The sequence below is a fragment of the Scylla paramamosain genome, chromosome 10, assembly GCF_035594125.1.
Source record: "Scylla paramamosain isolate STU-SP2022 chromosome 10, ASM3559412v1, whole genome shotgun sequence".
Lineage (NCBI taxonomy): Eukaryota > Metazoa > Arthropoda > Malacostraca > Decapoda > Portunidae > Scylla > Scylla paramamosain.
The window spans coordinates 18,333,114-18,351,931 of record NC_087160.1 but is presented as its reverse complement, the minus strand read 5'-3'; the positions used below and the strand labels follow the sequence as shown (position 1 = coordinate 18,351,931).

The 18,818-nt window shown below is 43.6% G+C and overlaps 2 protein-coding genes across 3 annotated transcripts in view; one reads left to right on the top strand and one right to left on the bottom strand.

The window, feature by feature from the left end:
- The window catches only part of LOC135104530 (RNA-binding protein 25-like), a gene marked incomplete at its 5' end in the record, with an annotated part of 22,367 nt that extends 5,229 nt beyond the window's left edge, over nucleotides 1-17,138 (bottom strand). Inside the window, 9 exons of the mRNA XM_064012103.1 lie at nucleotides 7,171-7,207; nucleotides 7,665-7,823; nucleotides 8,672-8,751; nucleotides 10,068-10,121; nucleotides 14,799-15,111; nucleotides 15,353-15,448; nucleotides 15,982-16,090; nucleotides 16,170-16,251; nucleotides 17,073-17,138. Coding sequence (XP_063868173.1) covers nucleotides 7,171-7,207; nucleotides 7,665-7,823; nucleotides 8,672-8,751; nucleotides 10,068-10,121; nucleotides 14,799-15,111; nucleotides 15,353-15,448; nucleotides 15,982-16,090; nucleotides 16,170-16,251; nucleotides 17,073-17,138 — 996 coding nt within the window. The remainder of the gene's footprint in view (nucleotides 1-7,170; nucleotides 7,208-7,664; nucleotides 7,824-8,671; nucleotides 8,752-10,067; nucleotides 10,122-14,798; nucleotides 15,112-15,352; nucleotides 15,449-15,981; nucleotides 16,091-16,169; nucleotides 16,252-17,072) is intronic.
- Nucleotides 1-18,818, top strand: part of LOC135104287 (uncharacterized) — a 120,844-nt gene that overhangs the window by 10,137 nt on the left and 91,889 nt on the right. The gene's annotated exons all lie outside the window — the stretch shown is intronic.

The following is an 18,818-nucleotide window of genomic DNA, read 5'->3' as shown; positions in this document are numbered from 1 at the left end:
GAGGCAGCGAGGGGAGCGAGGCGGGCTGGAGTGAGGGAGGAGAGATGATTGTTGAATGATCTATCCATCACCGTAAGAGTGGTGCCATTGAAGTCTTCCTGACCTTGGCTTAGTTGTGTGCGTGAGTTTATTCTCTGAGATCAGGATTGGATGTGTTTATTGTGTGTGTGTGTGTTTGTGTGGTATTAGTAGTAGTAGTAATAGTAGTAGTAATAATGATAAGGTTGAAAAGGTACAAATGTAACAAAAAGCAGGAACAATTAGGTGCTGGCAACTTAAACAATAATATTTACAACACAGTATTTAAAGGAACTAACTTTACTACTTATAAATTTTACTATTGTAGGAATGGATTTGTTTCTTCGCATATATATATATATATATATATATATATATATATATATATATATATATATATATATATATATATATATATATATATATATATATATATATATATATATATATATATATATATATATATATATATATATATATATATATATATATATATATATATATATATATATATATATATATATATATATATATATATATATATATATATATATATATATATATATGTGTGTGTGTGTGTGTGTGTGTGTGTGTGTGTGTGTGTGTGTGTGTGTAGCAGGCAGGCAGACACCATGCATGTAAAACTGCACCAGATTTTACGTTTTCTTTTCCCTGCGGTGGGATAAATGCACACAAATCTTGCTCAGCTTATCTGGATTCCGCGTGTGTGGCGGCGAGGTGTCGCGGCGCTGCTGATCCGCCGCACACCTGCTAATCTGAGGCTGTACGCTCCGTTTTCGTGGTCAGTTGTGGCGATAAGCTGGGTTTATGCGGTGGGCTGTGGTACTGAGCTCTTTTTGTGGAAGACGTCCACTGTGGAATGCTGTGGAGCGCTGTTGCTTCTTACGTATGTATGCGCGAGTAGTAAGTAAGCTGTGGTAGTTTATTTAATGGCTGTGTTGCGTCTGGGCTGTGGTACTGATGGGTTTGTAGAAGTGCTGTGGTGATGACGGTGGTAGTTGTGGTGTCTGTCTTTTGCTGTGTTATTTTCTCAAGTGTGTGTGTACGAGTAGAACTCTGTAATGGTTTATTTAAGCTGTCTGGGCTGTGGTACGTTGAAAGTGCTGCAGTGGCGGTGGTAATAGTACGTAATAGTAGGAAATCTGTCTGTCTTCTGCTGTTTTAGTACAAAGAACGCTGTGATGGTTTGTTTAAGCTGTCTGGGCTGTGGTAGTGAAGACTTTTTTTTATTTTAGTACGTTGGAAGTGATGGTGGTGGTGGTGGTGGTGGTGGTGGGTCTGTCTTCTCGTCTAGTCTTGAGCCTCTTCTGTAAAAGGCGTTCATTTGTTTTTCCTCGAGTCCCTTTAGGAGAGAGTAAGGGTCTGCTTGCTTGTGCCCCTTCGCTTAAGGTATTTGTTTATTACTCTCTCTCTCTCTCTCTCTCTCTCTCTCTCTCTCTCTCTCTCTCTCTCTCTCTCTCTCTCTCTCTCTCTCTCTCTCTCTCTCTCACACACACACACACACACACACACACACACACACACACACACACACACACACACACACACACACACACACACACACACACACACACCTGTCTTCTCGTGTTTCTCGCTTTATATTTTCTCTTTATTTATTTCTTGTCTGTTTCTGTCTGTTTGTTTGCTCTCTCTCTCTCTCTCTCTCTCTCTCTCTCTCTCTCTCTCTCTCTCTCTCTCTCTCTCTCTCTCTCTCTCTCTCTCTCTCTCTCTCTCTCTCTCTCTCTCTCTCTCTCTCTCTCTCTCTCAAAGTTGGGGAGGAGAAGAGCAAAGTGGCACACAGTGGGTTGGTCCTTCAAAGATTTAAAGACCGGAGTTCCAAAGCTTTTAATTTCTTCCTCCTTCTCTTCCTCCTCCTCCTCCTCCTCCTCCTCCTGCTCTTTCTCCTTGAGACTTCATACTGGAGAAGTAGAAGGTGGAGGAGAGGAAGAGAAGAAGAAAAATAAGTTTGGAAGAAAGAAACGTAGCAGAGAGAGAGAGAGAGAGAGAGAGAGAGAGAGAGAGAGAGAGAGAGAGAGAGAGAGAGAGAGAGAGAGAGAGAATAAAAGTTGAATTAGCTTTGAAATCTTCGTATCATCAAAGTGTTTGGAGGAGAGCCGACAAGGGTTGAGAGAGCGACGGAGCGTGACCGCCAAGAAAGAACTCCAGGCTTTTCAAATCTTGGAGTGTGACCTTGAGGAAACTGGAACGTGGTGGGCATGCGTTATTATTATTATTATTATTATTATTATTATTATTATTATTATTATTATTATTATTATTATTATTATTATTATTGTTGGATTAATGTAACTCGCTGTAAATTCAATGATGCTGTTTACATTTACATTTGTCTATAAAGTGATTACGATTACGATTACAAGAACAAGAAGGCACAGTGGTGGTAGTAGTTATGGCAGTGTGTGAGAAGTAGTCGTTGATGTGTGGTACTGGTATTAGTATTGGAAGTATTTGTGATAGTAGTAGAAGTAGTAGTAGGATTCGTAGCAGCAGTAGTAACAGTAGTGGTGGTGGTGGTGGTGATGGTGGTGGAGGTGGTTGTGATCGTGGTCAGAACGAAGGAGTGAAAGCAGATAAGATGACAATGTGTGTGTGTGTGTGTGTGTGTGTGTGTGTGTGTGTGTGTGTGTGTGTGTGTGTAGTTAATTAAATGCTGATTAGATGCAGTGGATTTTTTTGAGACGAAATAATGAAGAAAATTACCATTCTTTCTTTTCACACTTTCTTTTCTTCTTCTTCCTCCTCCTCCTCCTCCTCCTCCTCCTCCTCCTCCTCCTCCTCCTCCTCCTCCTCCTCCTCCTCTTCCTCCTCCTCCTCCTCCTCCTCCATCAGCTCACTTGCTCCAGAATTCCTCCCTTGTATCGGGGACATTTCTTTTCTCAAGAGACTTACCCCATTACAGTAGACGCTATCGTATTATTTGGCAATGAATTCGCTCTTTCTCTCTCTCTCTCTCTCTCTCTCTCTCTCTCTCTCTCTCTCTCTCTCTCTCTCTCTCTCTCTCTCTCTCTCTCAGAAATGTGATTCCTCCCGTGGTCATAGCAGAGAGAGAGAGAGAGAGAGAGAGAGAGAGAGAGAGAGAGAGAGAGAGAGAGACCGCATTGTTTCCTAGTATGTTTGTGTGTGTGTTTGTGTGTGTGTGTGTGTGTGTGTGTGTGTGTGTGTGTGTGTGTGTGTGTGTGTGGTGGTGCAAGACACAAGGGACGGGAGGAGCAAGAGAGAGAATAGCGCGACCGGTCATCTGGGCATCCCTTCACGCGGGCGGCGACTGTGGGAGGGGAGGGCAAACAACCAGGGCCGTGTAGGAGCGACGTGCTGAAACGAGGCGATGACTGGCGGCTGTCACGGGGCTTCACTGGCCTTTTCCGTCTTATCTCCTGCTCCTTCTTACCGTCTTGTTTATTTATTTATCATTTAAGTATCTCATATCTCGCAGCATCCCTTAGTTTTTTGTGCCTTTAAGTATCTTCATGTCTCAGCATATCTTAATTTCTCCCCCTTCTCATTAATTTGTCTTCTTTTCTTCATCAGTTTGTATTTTTATCAGCTGCTTCTTCTTAACGTTCTATTTATTTGTTTATCACTTAAGTATCTCCTGTGTTTTAGCAGCCCTTTTTTTTTCTTTTCTTATTAACTTCCCTTCTTAAGCAGTTTTTACTTCATTTGCTGCCAGTGGTAACGTTTTGTTTATTTATTTATTCATTTAAGTATCTCCTATCTCTTACCATTCCTTAATCTTCCCTTTCTTCTTCTTTGGCTTCTTTTCGTTGCCAGCTTTTATTTTATTTATCTTTATTTTATCTTTAGTTTATATCTTTATTTATATTTATTTACATTTATATTTATACTTTATTTATATCTTTATTTTATTTTATCTACGTGTCTTTTTTTTTTCTCTCTCTCTCGCTGATAAATATTTCTCATTTCTTGTTTTCACTCTAGTTCCATTTGTCATTTGTTTGTACATTCTATTATTTTTACATCACGCTCCGTCAGAACAGGGCATCTCTCTCTCTCTCTCTCTCTCTCTCTCTCTCTCTCTCTCTCTCTCTCTCTCTCTCTCTCTCTCTCTCTCTCTGTGTGTGTGTGTATGTTTTCATGGTTAATATTTGTTTTTGATGATGTACAATACTTATGGCCAACAAACTATCTATCTATTCTTATGAGTCTCTCTCTGTGTGTGTGTGTGTGTGTGTGTGTGTGTGTGGACGCGTATCACCTGTCTGTCCTCCTCGGCGGCGTCTGAGAGCAGGAGGGAGGAAGGAAGGCAGTGTTTGTAGGCCAGGATAGAAGCATCAAGTGAAAACAGAGCCATCACGTTCCTCTTCTTGCTGGCGGTGGTAATGGAGAGGCGAGGCGGTGATAAGCATCAGCCTCAGGTGCTTGGAGTGTGGGATGGGGCTTACAGGGGGAGGTGGAGGAGGAGGAGGAGGAGGAGGAGGAGGAGGGGGAAGGGGAGGGGGAGGATTCTGTATACCTGCTCCGTCTCTCTCTCTCTCTCTCTCTCTCTCTCTCTCTCTCTCTCTCTCTCTCTCTCTCTCTCTCTCTCTCTCTCTCTCTCTCTCTCTCTCTCTCCTTTCTTCCCGCTCTCCCTCCTTCCCGTCTTTTGCACTCGTCTTTTGTTCTACGCTGTGCCCTTATGCACTACCCTCCTCCTCCTCCTCCTCCTTCTCCTCCTCCTCCACCTCCTCCTCCTCCTCCTCCTCCTCCTCCTCCTCCTCCTCCTCCTCCTCCTCCTCCTGTTACTACTACCGCTACTTCTTACTGCCATTTTTTTGTTCCTTCTCCTCCTCTGTCCTTCCTCCTCCTCCTCCTCCTCCTCCTCCTCCTCCTCCTCCTCCTCCTCCTCCTCCTCCTCCTCCTCCTCCTGCTCATTGTATTAACTGGTATTATCTCCTCATAATCTCTCTTAACTTCTTTATCTCTCTCTCTCTCTCTCTGCACGGACTTTGCCTCATTCCGCCCTCTCTCTTTCCTCTCGTTTCTTCTCTCCCTCAGCGGTAGAGGAGAAGAGAGAAAAGAAAAGGTACAAATTAACAGATGATTTCAGTTTTTCTTTTTCTGTTTTTCTTTTTCTTCAGTCCGTCATTCCTTTCTTTAAGTTTGTTTGGTTAAGAATTATATAGAGTATAAGTCTTATTGAGAGCATTGTTCTGTCCCGCGTGTGAATGAGGGAGTTAGGAAAGCCTGGTAACATTGTATCAAACCGTTACATTGCTATTTGACACATCTCTCCGTATTTACTAACACTCTGAGGCATCTTTTCTTGTTGTACAGCCACCTCCGAGCATTAAACTGGCCAAAAATTACTAAATCTATTTCTTTTTTATCCCTTTCTTTCTCGTGGATGCTTGTAAAGATCCCACACTTTGCTTTTAGTGCTGTGAAGTGTTGCATATAGCAGTGAAAGGGTTAAAAGAGGAAAAAGTAAGAGGAAAATATGGAAGAAGAGAGACAGATAGACGACACAGCAATAGCCAGTACCAGTCACAGTCACGGCAGAGCATGCGGGCGTGATAAATGTCAGCGAAATTCTCGTATATAATGAAGGTACAAATCAGGCATCGAGGCTCAAGTGCTCTCTGATCTCAAACTCATGTAAATTTTATTATTAACCGGACTCCACATTATGCATCGATGTCAGAAAGCTCTCAGGTGTGAATGATGATGAATATTTTGTAAACGGTAGCTAGATCCATATTATAAATTGATGGACAGTGCTGGTAATACGTACTTGCTTACCTGTCTGGCTGTTATTTTGTGATGGGGTGTAGTACGCAGGTGAGACAGCAGCTCAGTGTGGATAATTAGGTTTCTTGTAATATTTTGTTTACTATCAGGGAAACTAGCTAAAAAAAAAAAAAAGGACCCCCCCAAAAAAAAGGCTGAAAAATCGTTCTTAGTTTTCTATCCCCAACTCACACACAAAGAAAAATATAAACAAGAAGAAAAAAAAAGCTGAAAAAATCGCTCTTAATCTTCTCCCACCCCCCAAAAAAAGTGGAAAAAAAGTAAAAAAGGCTAAAAATCGCTCTTAATCTTCTCCCTCCCCACAAAAAAAAGGAAAAAAAAAAGAAAAAGGCTGAAAAATCGTCCTTAGTCTTTCCATCACAAAAAAAAAAAAAAGGTGTAGAACAACAAACAAAGATTCTAATTTATTTCCTGAGATAATTTTTGAAACTGTTTAAGTCGTAGACAACAGGAATTTCTTTATATGAATTTGAGATACTGAGACTGCCTTATGATGCCTACACACTCCTGATGCTTGTGCCTCTTGTGACGGCGCCTGCTCACTGGTGATGGTGGTGGTGGTGGTGGTGCCTCGTATGATGGCGCCCTCACGTCCTCAGGGGGAATCAGGGAAGGTGCGGCTCCAGGTCTCCCTCAATCACAATATTACAAACCGTCACGGAATGTGGAAATGTGTGTTCTAGTTTCCAAACTCACGAAGGAAAAGGAAAAGAAAGGAAACATTTGCAATCTTAACACACACACACACACACACACACACACACACACACACACACACACACACACACATCTTTAAAAGAAAAACCTAAAACTGTTTATTTTTTGTATGATTTAAGATATCCAAAACGTTAATTTTCTCGTTGTACAAAGAGCCACCACACACACACACACACACACACACACACACACACACACACACACACACACACACACACACACACACACACACACACACTCACATACACACTACAACATTGACACTGCACATTAATCTGGCACGCCATTGAGAGCGGGGCGGCGGCACTCACACGCCTTCAACACCTTTCATCCCCTCGGGGCGGCTGACTGAAAGAAGAAAGTGATTAATGAAAGAAAGAAGTACGAGAGAGAGAAGGAGAAAAGAATAGAAAAGAAGGCTGCATTGAAACCTTTCTCATTGAGTCGACGAAGATTGAGAGAGAGAGAGAGAGAGAGAGAGAGAGAGAGAGAGAGAGAGAGAGAGAGAGAGAGAGAGAGTTAAATGAAGGAGCATTTTATAAATATTTGATCACATGCTCTCGAGTCCTCGTTGTATTTTATATTTGATTTGTTTCATGATTAAAGTTCGGCTCATTATGTACTCTCTCTCTCTCTCTCTCTCTCTCTCTCTCTCTCTCTCTCTCTCTCTCTCTCTCTCTCTCTCGTATTCAGGCTTCCAAAAAGTACTGTATTCGACACAATATTTACACTACAGCATAATCAGGGGCGTTCACTCTGCCTGTACATCTCATTAATTAAACATATTATTTATTAAGAGTTCTCGGCTTCGGCGGGAGCAGCGCGTGTTTCTGTGATTGAAAGTGAGCGCATTACTGGTGCCTGGCGGGCCTTGTTTGAAACCTCGCCCGCTGGAACTGAAGAATAAAGAAAGAAAAGAAAAAAAAAAAAACATGGCAATTGGTTGGTAGCTTTTCTGTATTATTATTTGTCCTTATCTTTGTTTTCTATTTGGTTTATTTGTTTTGTTATTTTTTTTGCCTCCGTTTCCGCTGATATGCTCTGAATGTTGAAAACTGCAGTAAAATCCTTGTTTGTGTCATCTAAATTTATATTCTCTGCGTGCGGGGATGAAATGAACTGTTTGTTGCATGTGACACGAGTACCTCTCTCTCTCTCTCTCTCTCTCTCTCTCTCTCTCTCTCTCTCTCTCTCTCTCTCTCTCTCTCTCTCTCTCTCTCTCTCTCTCTCTCTCTCTCTCTCTCTCTCTCTCTCTCTCTCTCTCTCTCTCTCTCTCTCTCTCTCTCTCTCTCTCAGCCCTCCGAGCCGAGCAGAGCTGAATGTAAAAAAAAAAATAATAATTACGTAAATCACGGAGCCGGAGTCATTTTGCTGTCAGAGAAAGCTGGAAATTCGATCAGCCTATGGGAAAAGCCACAGTACCGGGCCGCTGATTGGAGGTGTACCTGTCTATCTACGCCAATTACCTGTCAAACCCCCGCCAGCTGGCCAGGTGTGCGGAGCGTCAGCTGGTGGTAAGGCCACGGCTGGGGGTCAGGGGAACAAAAGGGGAGGGAAGGAAGGGTGAAAGGTAAGGAGTACGGGAGGATGGGTGGAGGAGAGACAGGTGAGGGCCAGGCAGGGTTGTTCAGGGCTGTCAGTTTGAGTCTACAGAACGGGAATGAGAGAGATTATATATTTAATTTAGAGAGAGAGAGAGAGAGAGAGAGAGAGAGAGAGAGAGAGAGAGAGAGAGAGAGAGAGAGAGAGAGAGAGAGAGAGAGAGAGAGAGATAGCGTTGTGACTTTCTACGTACCTCTCTTTCTCTCTCTTTGTGTGTGTGTGTGTGTGTGTGTGTGTGTGTTTGTGTACGCGCGCTTATGTCAGAGGGTCGCCGAATCCGCCGCGACCCTAAGCTGTCCGGAACCGAATCAGGGCGCACCGGGACCAGATTACGCGCCGGTTCGCCAGTTCAGGTCGTCAGCGCTTCCTCCGACTCTGCTAATCCGGTTAATACAAATGAAACATAGCCACTAATCCGGAACCCCTTCATCCCGTAACCGGACCCCTCCTCTCCCTACTCCTACTCTTCCTCCTCCTCCTCTCTCTCTCTCTAGTCCTTCCTTCCTTCCTCCCTTATCATGTGGATTCTCTCATTCTGCAATACCTAATTATCTCTCTCTCTCTCTCTCTCTCTCTCTCTCTCTCTCTCTCTCTCTCTCTCTCTCTCTCTCTCTCTCTCTCTCTCTCTCTCTCTCAGCCTTCCTCGTATCATCATAGGGGTGATAATGGCAAGATAATATAATGGATTTAATGAAATGAGCAAGGAGGGGGAGGAAGAAGGCGAGATGAGGAAGATATGTGATGTAGAGAAGGAGGAGGAAGAGGAGGAGGTGGGAGAAGGAGGAAGTTGAGGCTTGTGTTGGTTTTCTCTCAATGTTTAATTTATATACGGTTTTCTTAATTGATGATCTCTCCATTCTGTTCTTCCTTCCTTCCTTCCTTCCTTCCTTCCTTCCTTCCTTCCTTCCTTCCTTCCGTCGTTCCTTCCTTCTTTCCTACTTTTCTTTCTTTGCTTTCACTCCCTTCTTGAAAAATGTGGCCAGTGTGTAGTAGCAGTAGTAGTAGTAGTAGTGCTAGTATTAGTAGTAGTAGTAGTAGTAATAGTAATAGTAGTAGTAGTAATGGTTTTAGTAGTAGCAGCAGCATCAATAACATCAGCAATAGCAACAGCAACAGCAATATCATCACACAAAATCTTACACACAACGAAAGACTTACACAACCACCCTCCTGCACCGCCTCGCCCTTCACCAACCCTCACCCAGTCCTGCCCATAACACAAGATGATTCCCACACCACCTCTATACCTGTCCCCTGCTTCCCCTTGCTTCCCTCCCACCTTTCCCAGCGCTAGCCCTCCGCACAGTACCACTACCCAACAAACCAGCCCTTTTCCCGCGTGCCATCCCTGCCCTACCCTCTCTCTCCTCCACGGCTCCTCCCCCTTCAGCTAGGAACCTAATCCCCAGACCAATTCAGCGATTAGTGACAAATCTGCGACGGGGACTGATGAAGATTGGGATTGTCTTAGTTGATTGGAAGCTTCAGAAGGGAATGTCTGTGTTTTTTTAAAGGATTGGAAGTGCCTTAGAGATAGAGGGAGAGAGAGAGAGAGAGAGAGAGAGAGAGAGAGAGAGAGAGAGAGAGAGAGAGAGAGAGAGAGAGAGAGAGAGAGAGAGAGAGAGAGAAAGGAGAGCTGCGTGGACTGTTTTGGAATAGAGGAGAGGGGGAAAAAATAAGTGACGGAGGAAAAGAAGGAGTAGGATGATAATTAGTTTGTGTGATTGGCAAAGTAGGAATTGGTTCACGTACGCAGGAGGAAAGTTTGAATGTTATAGTGTTAAAGAGGTAAAGATAATGAAGCGAGGCACGGAAGAGAGAGGGAGAATGTATTGCAGAATTAGAAAGGGATGGTATTAATAAATGAATAGAAATGTATATTTGTTTTAGCAATATTAGACTCGATTTCAATAATAATTTCAAAATCGATTTATATTTACATAGTGCTCTCTCTCTCTCTCTCTCTCTCTCTCTCTCTCTCTCTCTCTCTCTCTCTCTCTCTCTCTCTCTCTCTCTCGTGGTGGCGGAGATAAGGCCTCCACTATCCTCTCACCAATCAAACTCTATTGTCCCTCCTCCTCCTCCTCCTCCTCCTCCTCCTCCTCCTCCTCCTCCTCCTCCTCCTCCTCCTCCTCTTCTTCTTCTTCTTCTTCTTCTTCTTCTTCCTCCTCCTCCTCCTCCTCCTCCTCCTCCTCCTCCTCCTCCTCCTCCTCCTCCTCCTCCTCCTCCATCGGGAAGATTGTCAGTGTTACATCTTTTGGACTTCATTACTTCCTGGCTTCTCAAAGTTCTCCTCCTCCTCCTCCTCCTCCTCCTCTTTCTTAGTTCTGTTCCTTTCCTTTTCCTCCTCTTTCTTCTTACACATACTTGCCTTTTTTTTTTCATATATTTCTATCATCATTTCTCTCTCACTCAATTTTGAACCTGTTTACAATTCCACCAACACCGAATGATATATATTTATGACCATCGTACGTCGTTTAAAAGAACGTGAAGAACAAACAAGAGTAATGATGACGATGATTTAAATAACACCATAGAGGACCAGCCACTCATCATTCCCCTTCATTATCTCTACCATTATATTGATCATTAGGCCTATTATGATATACCTGTCCCGCAAATTATTATGTCTGCCTCTGTGACTAATAGCAGTAGGCCTGAGGGTGGGGGGAGGAGGAGGAGGAGGAGAAGGAGGAGGAGGAGGAGGGGGGGATGGGAGAAGAGGAGGAGGAGGAGTAGGTGCTTAATAACCTTAATAATAGTTGGGAATTATTCTGCTGTTATTGTTTGTGTGACGTGTTGAGTTATTATGATATTGAATGATGGTTTTGTAATTGTTTTGATAAATAGTTGAGGTATAGAAGGTGATGTATGTAGTGTAGAGAGAGAGAGAGAGAGAGAGAGAGAGAGAGAGAGAGAGAGAGAGAGAGAGAGAGAGAGAGAGAGAGAGAGAGAGGGGGGTATTGGATTCCGTTTATAAGTCTTTAATTGAGGGTTTATTACTATACTGAAAATAAGTAAGTGAAATTAAATAAAATCTGGTGAAAATAACTACATCCGAACTAAAAAAACAAAAAAAAAAACAAGTAACATAACAGAACATTAAACGAGAAAAGTTTACCTGATAAGAAAAAAATAAATAAAGAAAGAAGTGAAATAAACAAGATGTCATATGAAAAAAAATAAATAAAAAAAGAAGAAACTAAATGATTGAAACTTACGACATGAAGAAAAGTTCCCTGGAAAAGACGAAAATAGAGAAAAGAAAACCCATCAGGTGCTATTGACAAAAATTCGCGTCCACCCTCCAGTCTGTCCGTCTGTCCGTCTGCCTGCCTGCCTGTCCGTCTGTCTGTCTGTCTGTCTCTGTGTGTGTTTGGAAGGAGGGGGGAAAAATTTATATAGAAAACTTGCCAAACGGATAATTGGAAAGATACAGAAAAGGAAAAGTCATATTGTATAGAAAAAAAAATCTCTTGAGTCTGATTGCCTGGTTTGCTGATGGATCGCGTTGGTGGGGGGTCAGGAGGGGGGAAGAAGGTGTGGGGGTGGTGGGATGGAGGGGAAGAAGGTGAAGGGAGGGGATGGGGGGAAGAAAGGGAAGTTGGAAGGGGGAGGGTATGTTATTTTGAGGGGTCTTTTAGTTTCTCTCTCTCTCTCTCTCTCTCTCTCTCTCTCTCTCTCTCTCTCTCTCTCTCTCTCTCTCTCTCTCTCTCTCTCTCTCTCTCTCTCTCTCAATATTCACACTGCAGATGCGCTCTTTACACACACACACACACACAAACACACACACACACGGCCTCGCACATGCGTTCACATTTACACACGATGGTACCTTTGTGTGTCTGCCATCCCTCTTTTTTCATTCGAGCGTGCACACACACACACACACACACACACACACACACACACACACACACACACACACACACACACACACACACACACACACACACACACACACACACACACACACACACAGTCCTCAATATTCTACCTCCAAACTTACTCTCTTTTCTCTCTTTCTCCCATTCCATCTATTCAACTTTCCTTCTTTCTTTTATATCTTCCCTCCCTTCCTTCATTCCATCCTTCCCTTCTTCCTTCCTTCCTTCCTTTCCTTCACCTTCCTTCAGCCTTCCGCCATTACCATCCCTTCCTCACCTCCCTCTCTTACTCTCTCCCTTCCCTTCCCTCCAACCTGGGCTCTTCACCAAAACCTGAAGGGTCCTCTGGAAGGCTTGTGTATTCAGGGGCCTCGTGTGGCTGGCTGGCTGGCTGGCTGGCTGGCTGGTTCGTGGCTTCCTTACTTGCTTGCTGGTTTATTGACTGACTGGTTTGCTGGCTGGCTGGCTGGCTGGCTCAGTGAATGGTGTGCCTTCCAATTCATTGACTGGTAGATAGGGAGACTTACTGTGTGTATATGTGTGTGTGTGTGTGTGTGTGTGTGTGGTGATCTTGTCGGTGCCTGAATGGTTTGTATGTTCGTCTATACTGATTCTATACGGCTGTTGGCTTTTTATTCAGGTGTATTAGTTAATGTGGTGATTGTTTCCAACTGGGACTGGGCACGTGGTTTGTTACGTAACTGATTGACAGGAGATTTATTATTCTTGTCTTTAGTCAGTCCGTCCCCGACCATCCCATGACTGGCTCGATGACTAAGTGACTGATTAAGTGACTGACTGTTTTACGGATTGGCGGGAGAGTGGAATGCGTATTTATTATTGCCTCTAGTGAGTCCTTCCTCCGGTCACCGCATGACTGAATGACGGGCGAGTTAACTGCATGGCCACCTAACTGAACAATTGAGTACATGAAATACTGACTGGTGGACTTATTTGAGAGGGGGATCATTGGCTGCCGGGCTGAACAATTGGATGAGTAACATACGCAGTGAAACAATGAGGTGATTTCACTGTCCGCTGCATACCAATATGAATAGAAGAGTATATTGCTGATGAATGATTGCCGATGGATTCTGAATAACCGAAGGCCTTACTGAGTTGGACGAAAGAACCAGGAGGGTAGTGTTGAAATGGGTGAATGTTTGAGCGACTAAATAAGTGAATGACGGTGAATAAGTGATTGATCTGTGCAGTGAGAGAATAAATGACTGAATAACACTGAATGCTCATGAATAACAGAGTAATAACGTTGAAATAAATGGGTGAATGAGTGAGTAATTGAATAGCTTAATAACGTTGAATGAATGACTGACGAATGAATAACTGAGTGAATAACTTCAATAACTTTGCACAAATGACTGAATGAGTAACTAAAATAAATTAATAAAAACCCAAATAAGTCTGAACAGCTGAATAACATTGAATAAATCCCTGAATGAATGACTGACTGACTTAATGAATAGATAAGTAAGCAAATAAGAACCTGATCCTCTGAATAAACACCTAAACACTTGAATAACACTGAATAAACCAGTGAAAGGCTGAATAACATTGAATAAGCGAATGAATGACTAAATGACAAAAATGAATAAACAAATAAGGAACTGAACCGCTGAATAAAAGCCTGAAAACCTGAATAACACTGAATAAACCAGTGAAAGGCTGAATAACATTGAATAAACGATTGAATGGCTGAATGACCCACCGGATAAGTGGTTGCATCTCCCTCCCTCGCTCCTTTAATTGGCAGAGCATCGAGTGTGTGGGCGGCGGGCGGCGGGTGAGTCGAGAAGCCGTAATGGTCGCTAACCAAAGTGGGGCCCTGATTTGCCTGCAAGAATATTGAGCCCCTGGGATTGCACGTACTTGCCGCCCGCTGCGAGGTGGAGGGGAGTGAGGGAGCGGGAGGCAGCAGGGGAGCGAGCAAGGTGTGAGAGGGAATGGAGACTCGCCTCGCCAGATAAAGGAAGGAAAGGAATAGACGGGGAAGATAATAAAAGTAGTAGTAGTTGTTATAGTTGTAGTTGTTGTTGTTGTTGTTGTTGCTGTTGTTGTTGGTGGTGGTGTTGGTGGTGGTGGTGGTAGTGGTGGTAGATAAAGGAAGTAAGGTAATAGTGAGGGATGGTTGTTGTGGTGGTGGTGGTGGTGGTGATAGATAAGGTTGAAATCTACCAATGGAAAGATGCGTTATTTTGGCTGGATTATTTTACTGATTATTTTTCAGGATGAGATAGTTTTATGTATATTTCTTGGTATCATTCCTACTCCATCATCACCAACATTACCACCACCACCGCCACCACCACCACCACCACCATCATTGCATTACCAGACACATAGAAACATTCATTAAAAACAGAAAAAATGTCCCATACTGAAAGCAAGCGAATTAACAACCACCCTTATTATTATTATTATTATTATTATTATTATTATTATTATTATTATTATTATTATTATTATTATTATTTTTATGACTAGGAGGGGGTTGAGTGTGAGTGTGTGTTTGTGAGACCGGAAATCCAACGGGCCTCATTGTATGTTATTGATCTGATCTTGGTTAGCATAATCCCTCCCATTGTTCCTCCCTCCCTTCCCTTCTCTCTCCTCAACCCATTAACCTGACTCCTCCCCTTTCTCCTCCTCCTCCTCCTCTCTGTTTCTTCCCTCCTCCTCCTCCTCCTCCTCCTCCTCCTTGTCTTCCCTTCTATTCTTTTTCTTTCAGTTCCCCTTGGCCTCTCTCTTCTTCCACATCAGTACTCTCTCTCTCTCTCTCTCTCTCTCTCTCTCTCTCTCTCTCTCTCTCTCTCTCTCTCTCTCTCTCTCTCTCTCTCTCTGCTTTCTCATTTTCCTCTCCTTCAGTTGTATTCTCTCTCTCTCTCTCTCTCTCTCTCTCTCTCTCTCTCTCTCTCTCTCTCTCTCTCTCTCTCTCTCTCTCTCTCTCTCTCTCTCTGCTTTCTCATTTTCCTCTCCTTCAGTTGTATTCCTCTCTCTCTCTCTCTCTCTCTCTCTCTCTCTCTCTCTCTCTCTCTCTCTCTCTCTCTCTCTCTCTCTCTCTCTCTCTCTCTCTCTGCTTTCTCATTTTCCTCTCCTTCAGTTGTATTCTTATCTCGAATTACTTTTTCTTTTTGTTTGTATCATATTTCTTTCTCCCGTTTCTCTCCTTTCTTTTCGTTGAATCTGTATCTTATACATGATTTTTATTTGTATTTGTTATGTACTCTTTATCATCTCATTTTTTTCCCTTTTGTTCTTCATTTTACTTTTTTCTTCTCTTCTTTCTTGTTTCAGCGCTTTTTTTTTTCTTCCGCTGCTGTCTTTCTTTTTCATCTTCCCTCGTCTCTCTCTCTCTCTCTCTCTCTCTCTCTCTCTCTCTCTCTCTCTCTCTCTCTCTCTCTCTCTCTCTCTCTCTCTCTGCAGTACAAATGAATAAACCGTCAAAAAAAAAAGACATACGGAAGAGACACACATACACACAAACGAAAAAAAAAATGGCGCCTTGCAGAATCAGACTCGAAGGAGGAAGGGAAGACGATAAGAACAATGAGTAACAGTCCAATTACTTCTGTGTACAAGTCTACAAGTGACGTGAACTTTGGGAGACGGGAGGTGGAGGAGGAGTTGGAGGAAGAGGAGGAGGAGCAGGGCACTTATTAAGATTCTCCTTTCAAGTTCCTGGGATTTCATAAGAGGTTCTGAAGTAAGGAAGGAAGGAGCAGGAGGGCGTAAAGGATGTGTTGTAGTGTTTTTTTTTTTTGTTTTCCTTCTTCTTCTACTTCTTCTTCTCCGCCGTCGTCGTTTTCGTTATCGTCTCCATCTTTTCCTCCTCCTCTTTCTTGTTCCTCTTGTCCTCATCTTTATTTGTTCTTTTCTTGCTTTCCTTTCTGCTGATCTTTCTTTATTTATTCTTTATTCTTTATTTTCCTTTTAAATCATCATCAACAACAAATTTCTCTCTCTCTCTCTCTCTCTCTCTCTCTCTCTCTCTCTCTCTCTCTCTCTCTCTCTCTCTCTCTCTCTCTCTCTCTCTCTCTCTCTCTCTCTCTCTCTCTCTTATTTACTTTCTTCATTTATCCTTTCATTATCTTAACTTTCGTCTTTTTCCTCCTTTCCCTTTCAAATCTACATCACCATTCTCTCTCTCTCTCTCTCTCTCTCTCTCTCTCTCTCTCTCTCTCTCTCTCTCTCTCTCTCTCTCTCTCTCTCTCTCTCTCTCTCTCTCTAATCTGGGCCTCATTACTCCTCATTCTCCGCCCGTCGCCTCACGTGGGGAAGGCAGCCAAGGGGACCCGGGAGAGGCACTGCGCTTCTCCAGACTCATATTTCCAAGTTGGGGAAGAACTATTAGGGGAGTCTTGTGTACTCACCTTGGGGGGAGGAAGAGGAGGAAGAGGAAGAGGAAGAAGAGGAGAGGCGGTATTAAAGGATAGCAGTTTTCTCCTTTTCTTTTTACCTTCACTAGCTTCTCTCTCTCTCTCTCTCTCTCTCTCTCTCTCTCTCTCTCTCTCTCTCTCTCTCTCTCTCTCTCTCTCTCTCTCTCTCTCTCTCTCTCTCTCCCCGGGCCATCTGCGCAGTGTTGATGGTCGCTTCTATGCAACACTGCAACACAAAAAGAGGTTTGCGGGTGAGTACCTGGCAGGGCTTAATCTAACGTAGCGTGACCTGGCGGGAGGTGGAGGGGGATGCGAAATGGATGGCAGAGAGAGAGAGAGAGAGAGAGAGAGAGAGAGAGAGAGAGAGAGAGAGGGTGAGGGTGAGAGAGAGTGTGTCTGCTTTCCACGTTCCTGCAATTTATACTCCTTCAGGATGGGAACATAAAGACACCTCCGCAACTAAATTGACTTTTCTCCGTGGCTGGGTTCGTGCGCTTCCTATCTGTAAGGGAGCAGCGTTTCTCCGATTTGTTATGATAACCCCTTGCTCCACCATTGCTCCTCCTCCTCCTCCTCTTCCTCTTCTTCCTTCTCCTGTTCGCCTTCCCTTTCTAAGTCCTCGCCTCACTCTTTCAACTCCTGCCTGCCTGCCGCCTCGCACCCATAAATTCCTTTCATCATTCTCTCTCTCTCTCTCTCTCTCTCTCTCTCTCTCTCTCTCTCTCTCTCTCTCTCTCTCTCTCTCTCTCTCTCTCTCTCTCTCTCTCTCTCTTTCCGCATGAACAAGCCACTTTAACACCCAATGATCGGCCCTTTCCTCAGCATGCGCCTCCACACACACACACACACACACACACACACACACACACACACACACACACACACACACACACACACACACACACACACACACACACACACACACACACACACACACACACACACACACACACACACACACACACACACACACACATATTTCTCTCTGCCCCTTGCCGTTTCTCACTCTGCCCTCGACTCTCTCACGAAAGTAATTGTTCGCAGGACTTACTGTATCTCTCGTATGTCTAACCTCAGATTCTCAGCCTTACAAAGTGTTGCCCGCAGCGATCCCATGTACTGAGTCCCACGTTCACCTCCTTGGATGAGCTGAAGTGAAGTGGTGATGGTAATATGGATAATGTCAGTAACTTAAACAAAGGCAGAGTAACAGATGGGCTGATTGACTGACTGGCTGATAAAAAAAAATAAACTGGCAGTACCAAGCGTCTTTTTTTTTTTTCAGATTGCACGTTCGTTCGTTTCATGGATTTTTCGTTCATGTGATTTTTTTTTATGTTGTTGTCTCTAGTGTACATTTTTTTTATTCATATTTGCTACATGTTGCATTAATTGAATTTGAGTTAATTACTGGCGAGATTTTTTTTTTTTTTTTTACTTTTTTTTTGGTTGTAAAGTTTTTTTTTTTTTTCTCTCTCTCTCTCTCTCTCTCTCTCTCTCTCTCTCTCTCTCTCTCTCTCTCTCTCTCTCTCTCTCTCTCTCTCTCTCTCTCTCTCTCTCTCTCTCTCTCTCTCTCTCTCTTTGTGCATTGATACCAACTATGAAATCAATCAAAGCAAATCGATATTGGCACACACACACACACACACACACACACACACACACACACACACACACACACACACACACACACACACACACACACACACACACACACACACACACACACACACACACACACACACACGAGAGGGGGGATAAGAAGAATTAAGGGCGTCGCGCCTTGGAAAGGTGACGCGCGTTCCTTGAGGGCGTGCACGGCTGATCCCCTTCCTCCTTGGCCCCGTCAGGCTGATCTGCTTACTTCTCTTCCCGCGCAAAGGTCGTGATGGCGGCATTGGATTATCTTTTCGCACCGCCCGCCGTGTGTGCGAATCAGGGAAGGGCGACGGTGCAGGAAAGGGACATTGTTGGGTAGCGGAGGTGCAGAAAAGAGACACTGCTGACTGGCGACGGTACAGGAAAGGAACATTGTTGGTTAGCGGAGGTGCAGAGAAGTGACATTGTTAGTTAGCGGAGGTGCAGGAAAGGAACATTGTTGGTTAGCAGAGGTTCAGAAAAGAGACATTGTTAGAGCAGAGGTACGGGAAAGTGATAATTTTAGCTAACGAACTTACGGAAAAGTGACACTGGTGGCTAGCGAAGGTACAGAAAAGTAGACTTTCTTTGCTAGCAGCGGTACAGAAAAGAGACATTATTAATGGCGACGATACATGAAAGCGAACATGGCTAGCGAAAGTACAGAAAAAGGAAATACAAATAAAGTTACGTCACCACAATTACTGAATCATATACCCATGGCTTAGTTACGAAAAAGAGCTCTCTACCTCTCCCACCGAGAAATAAC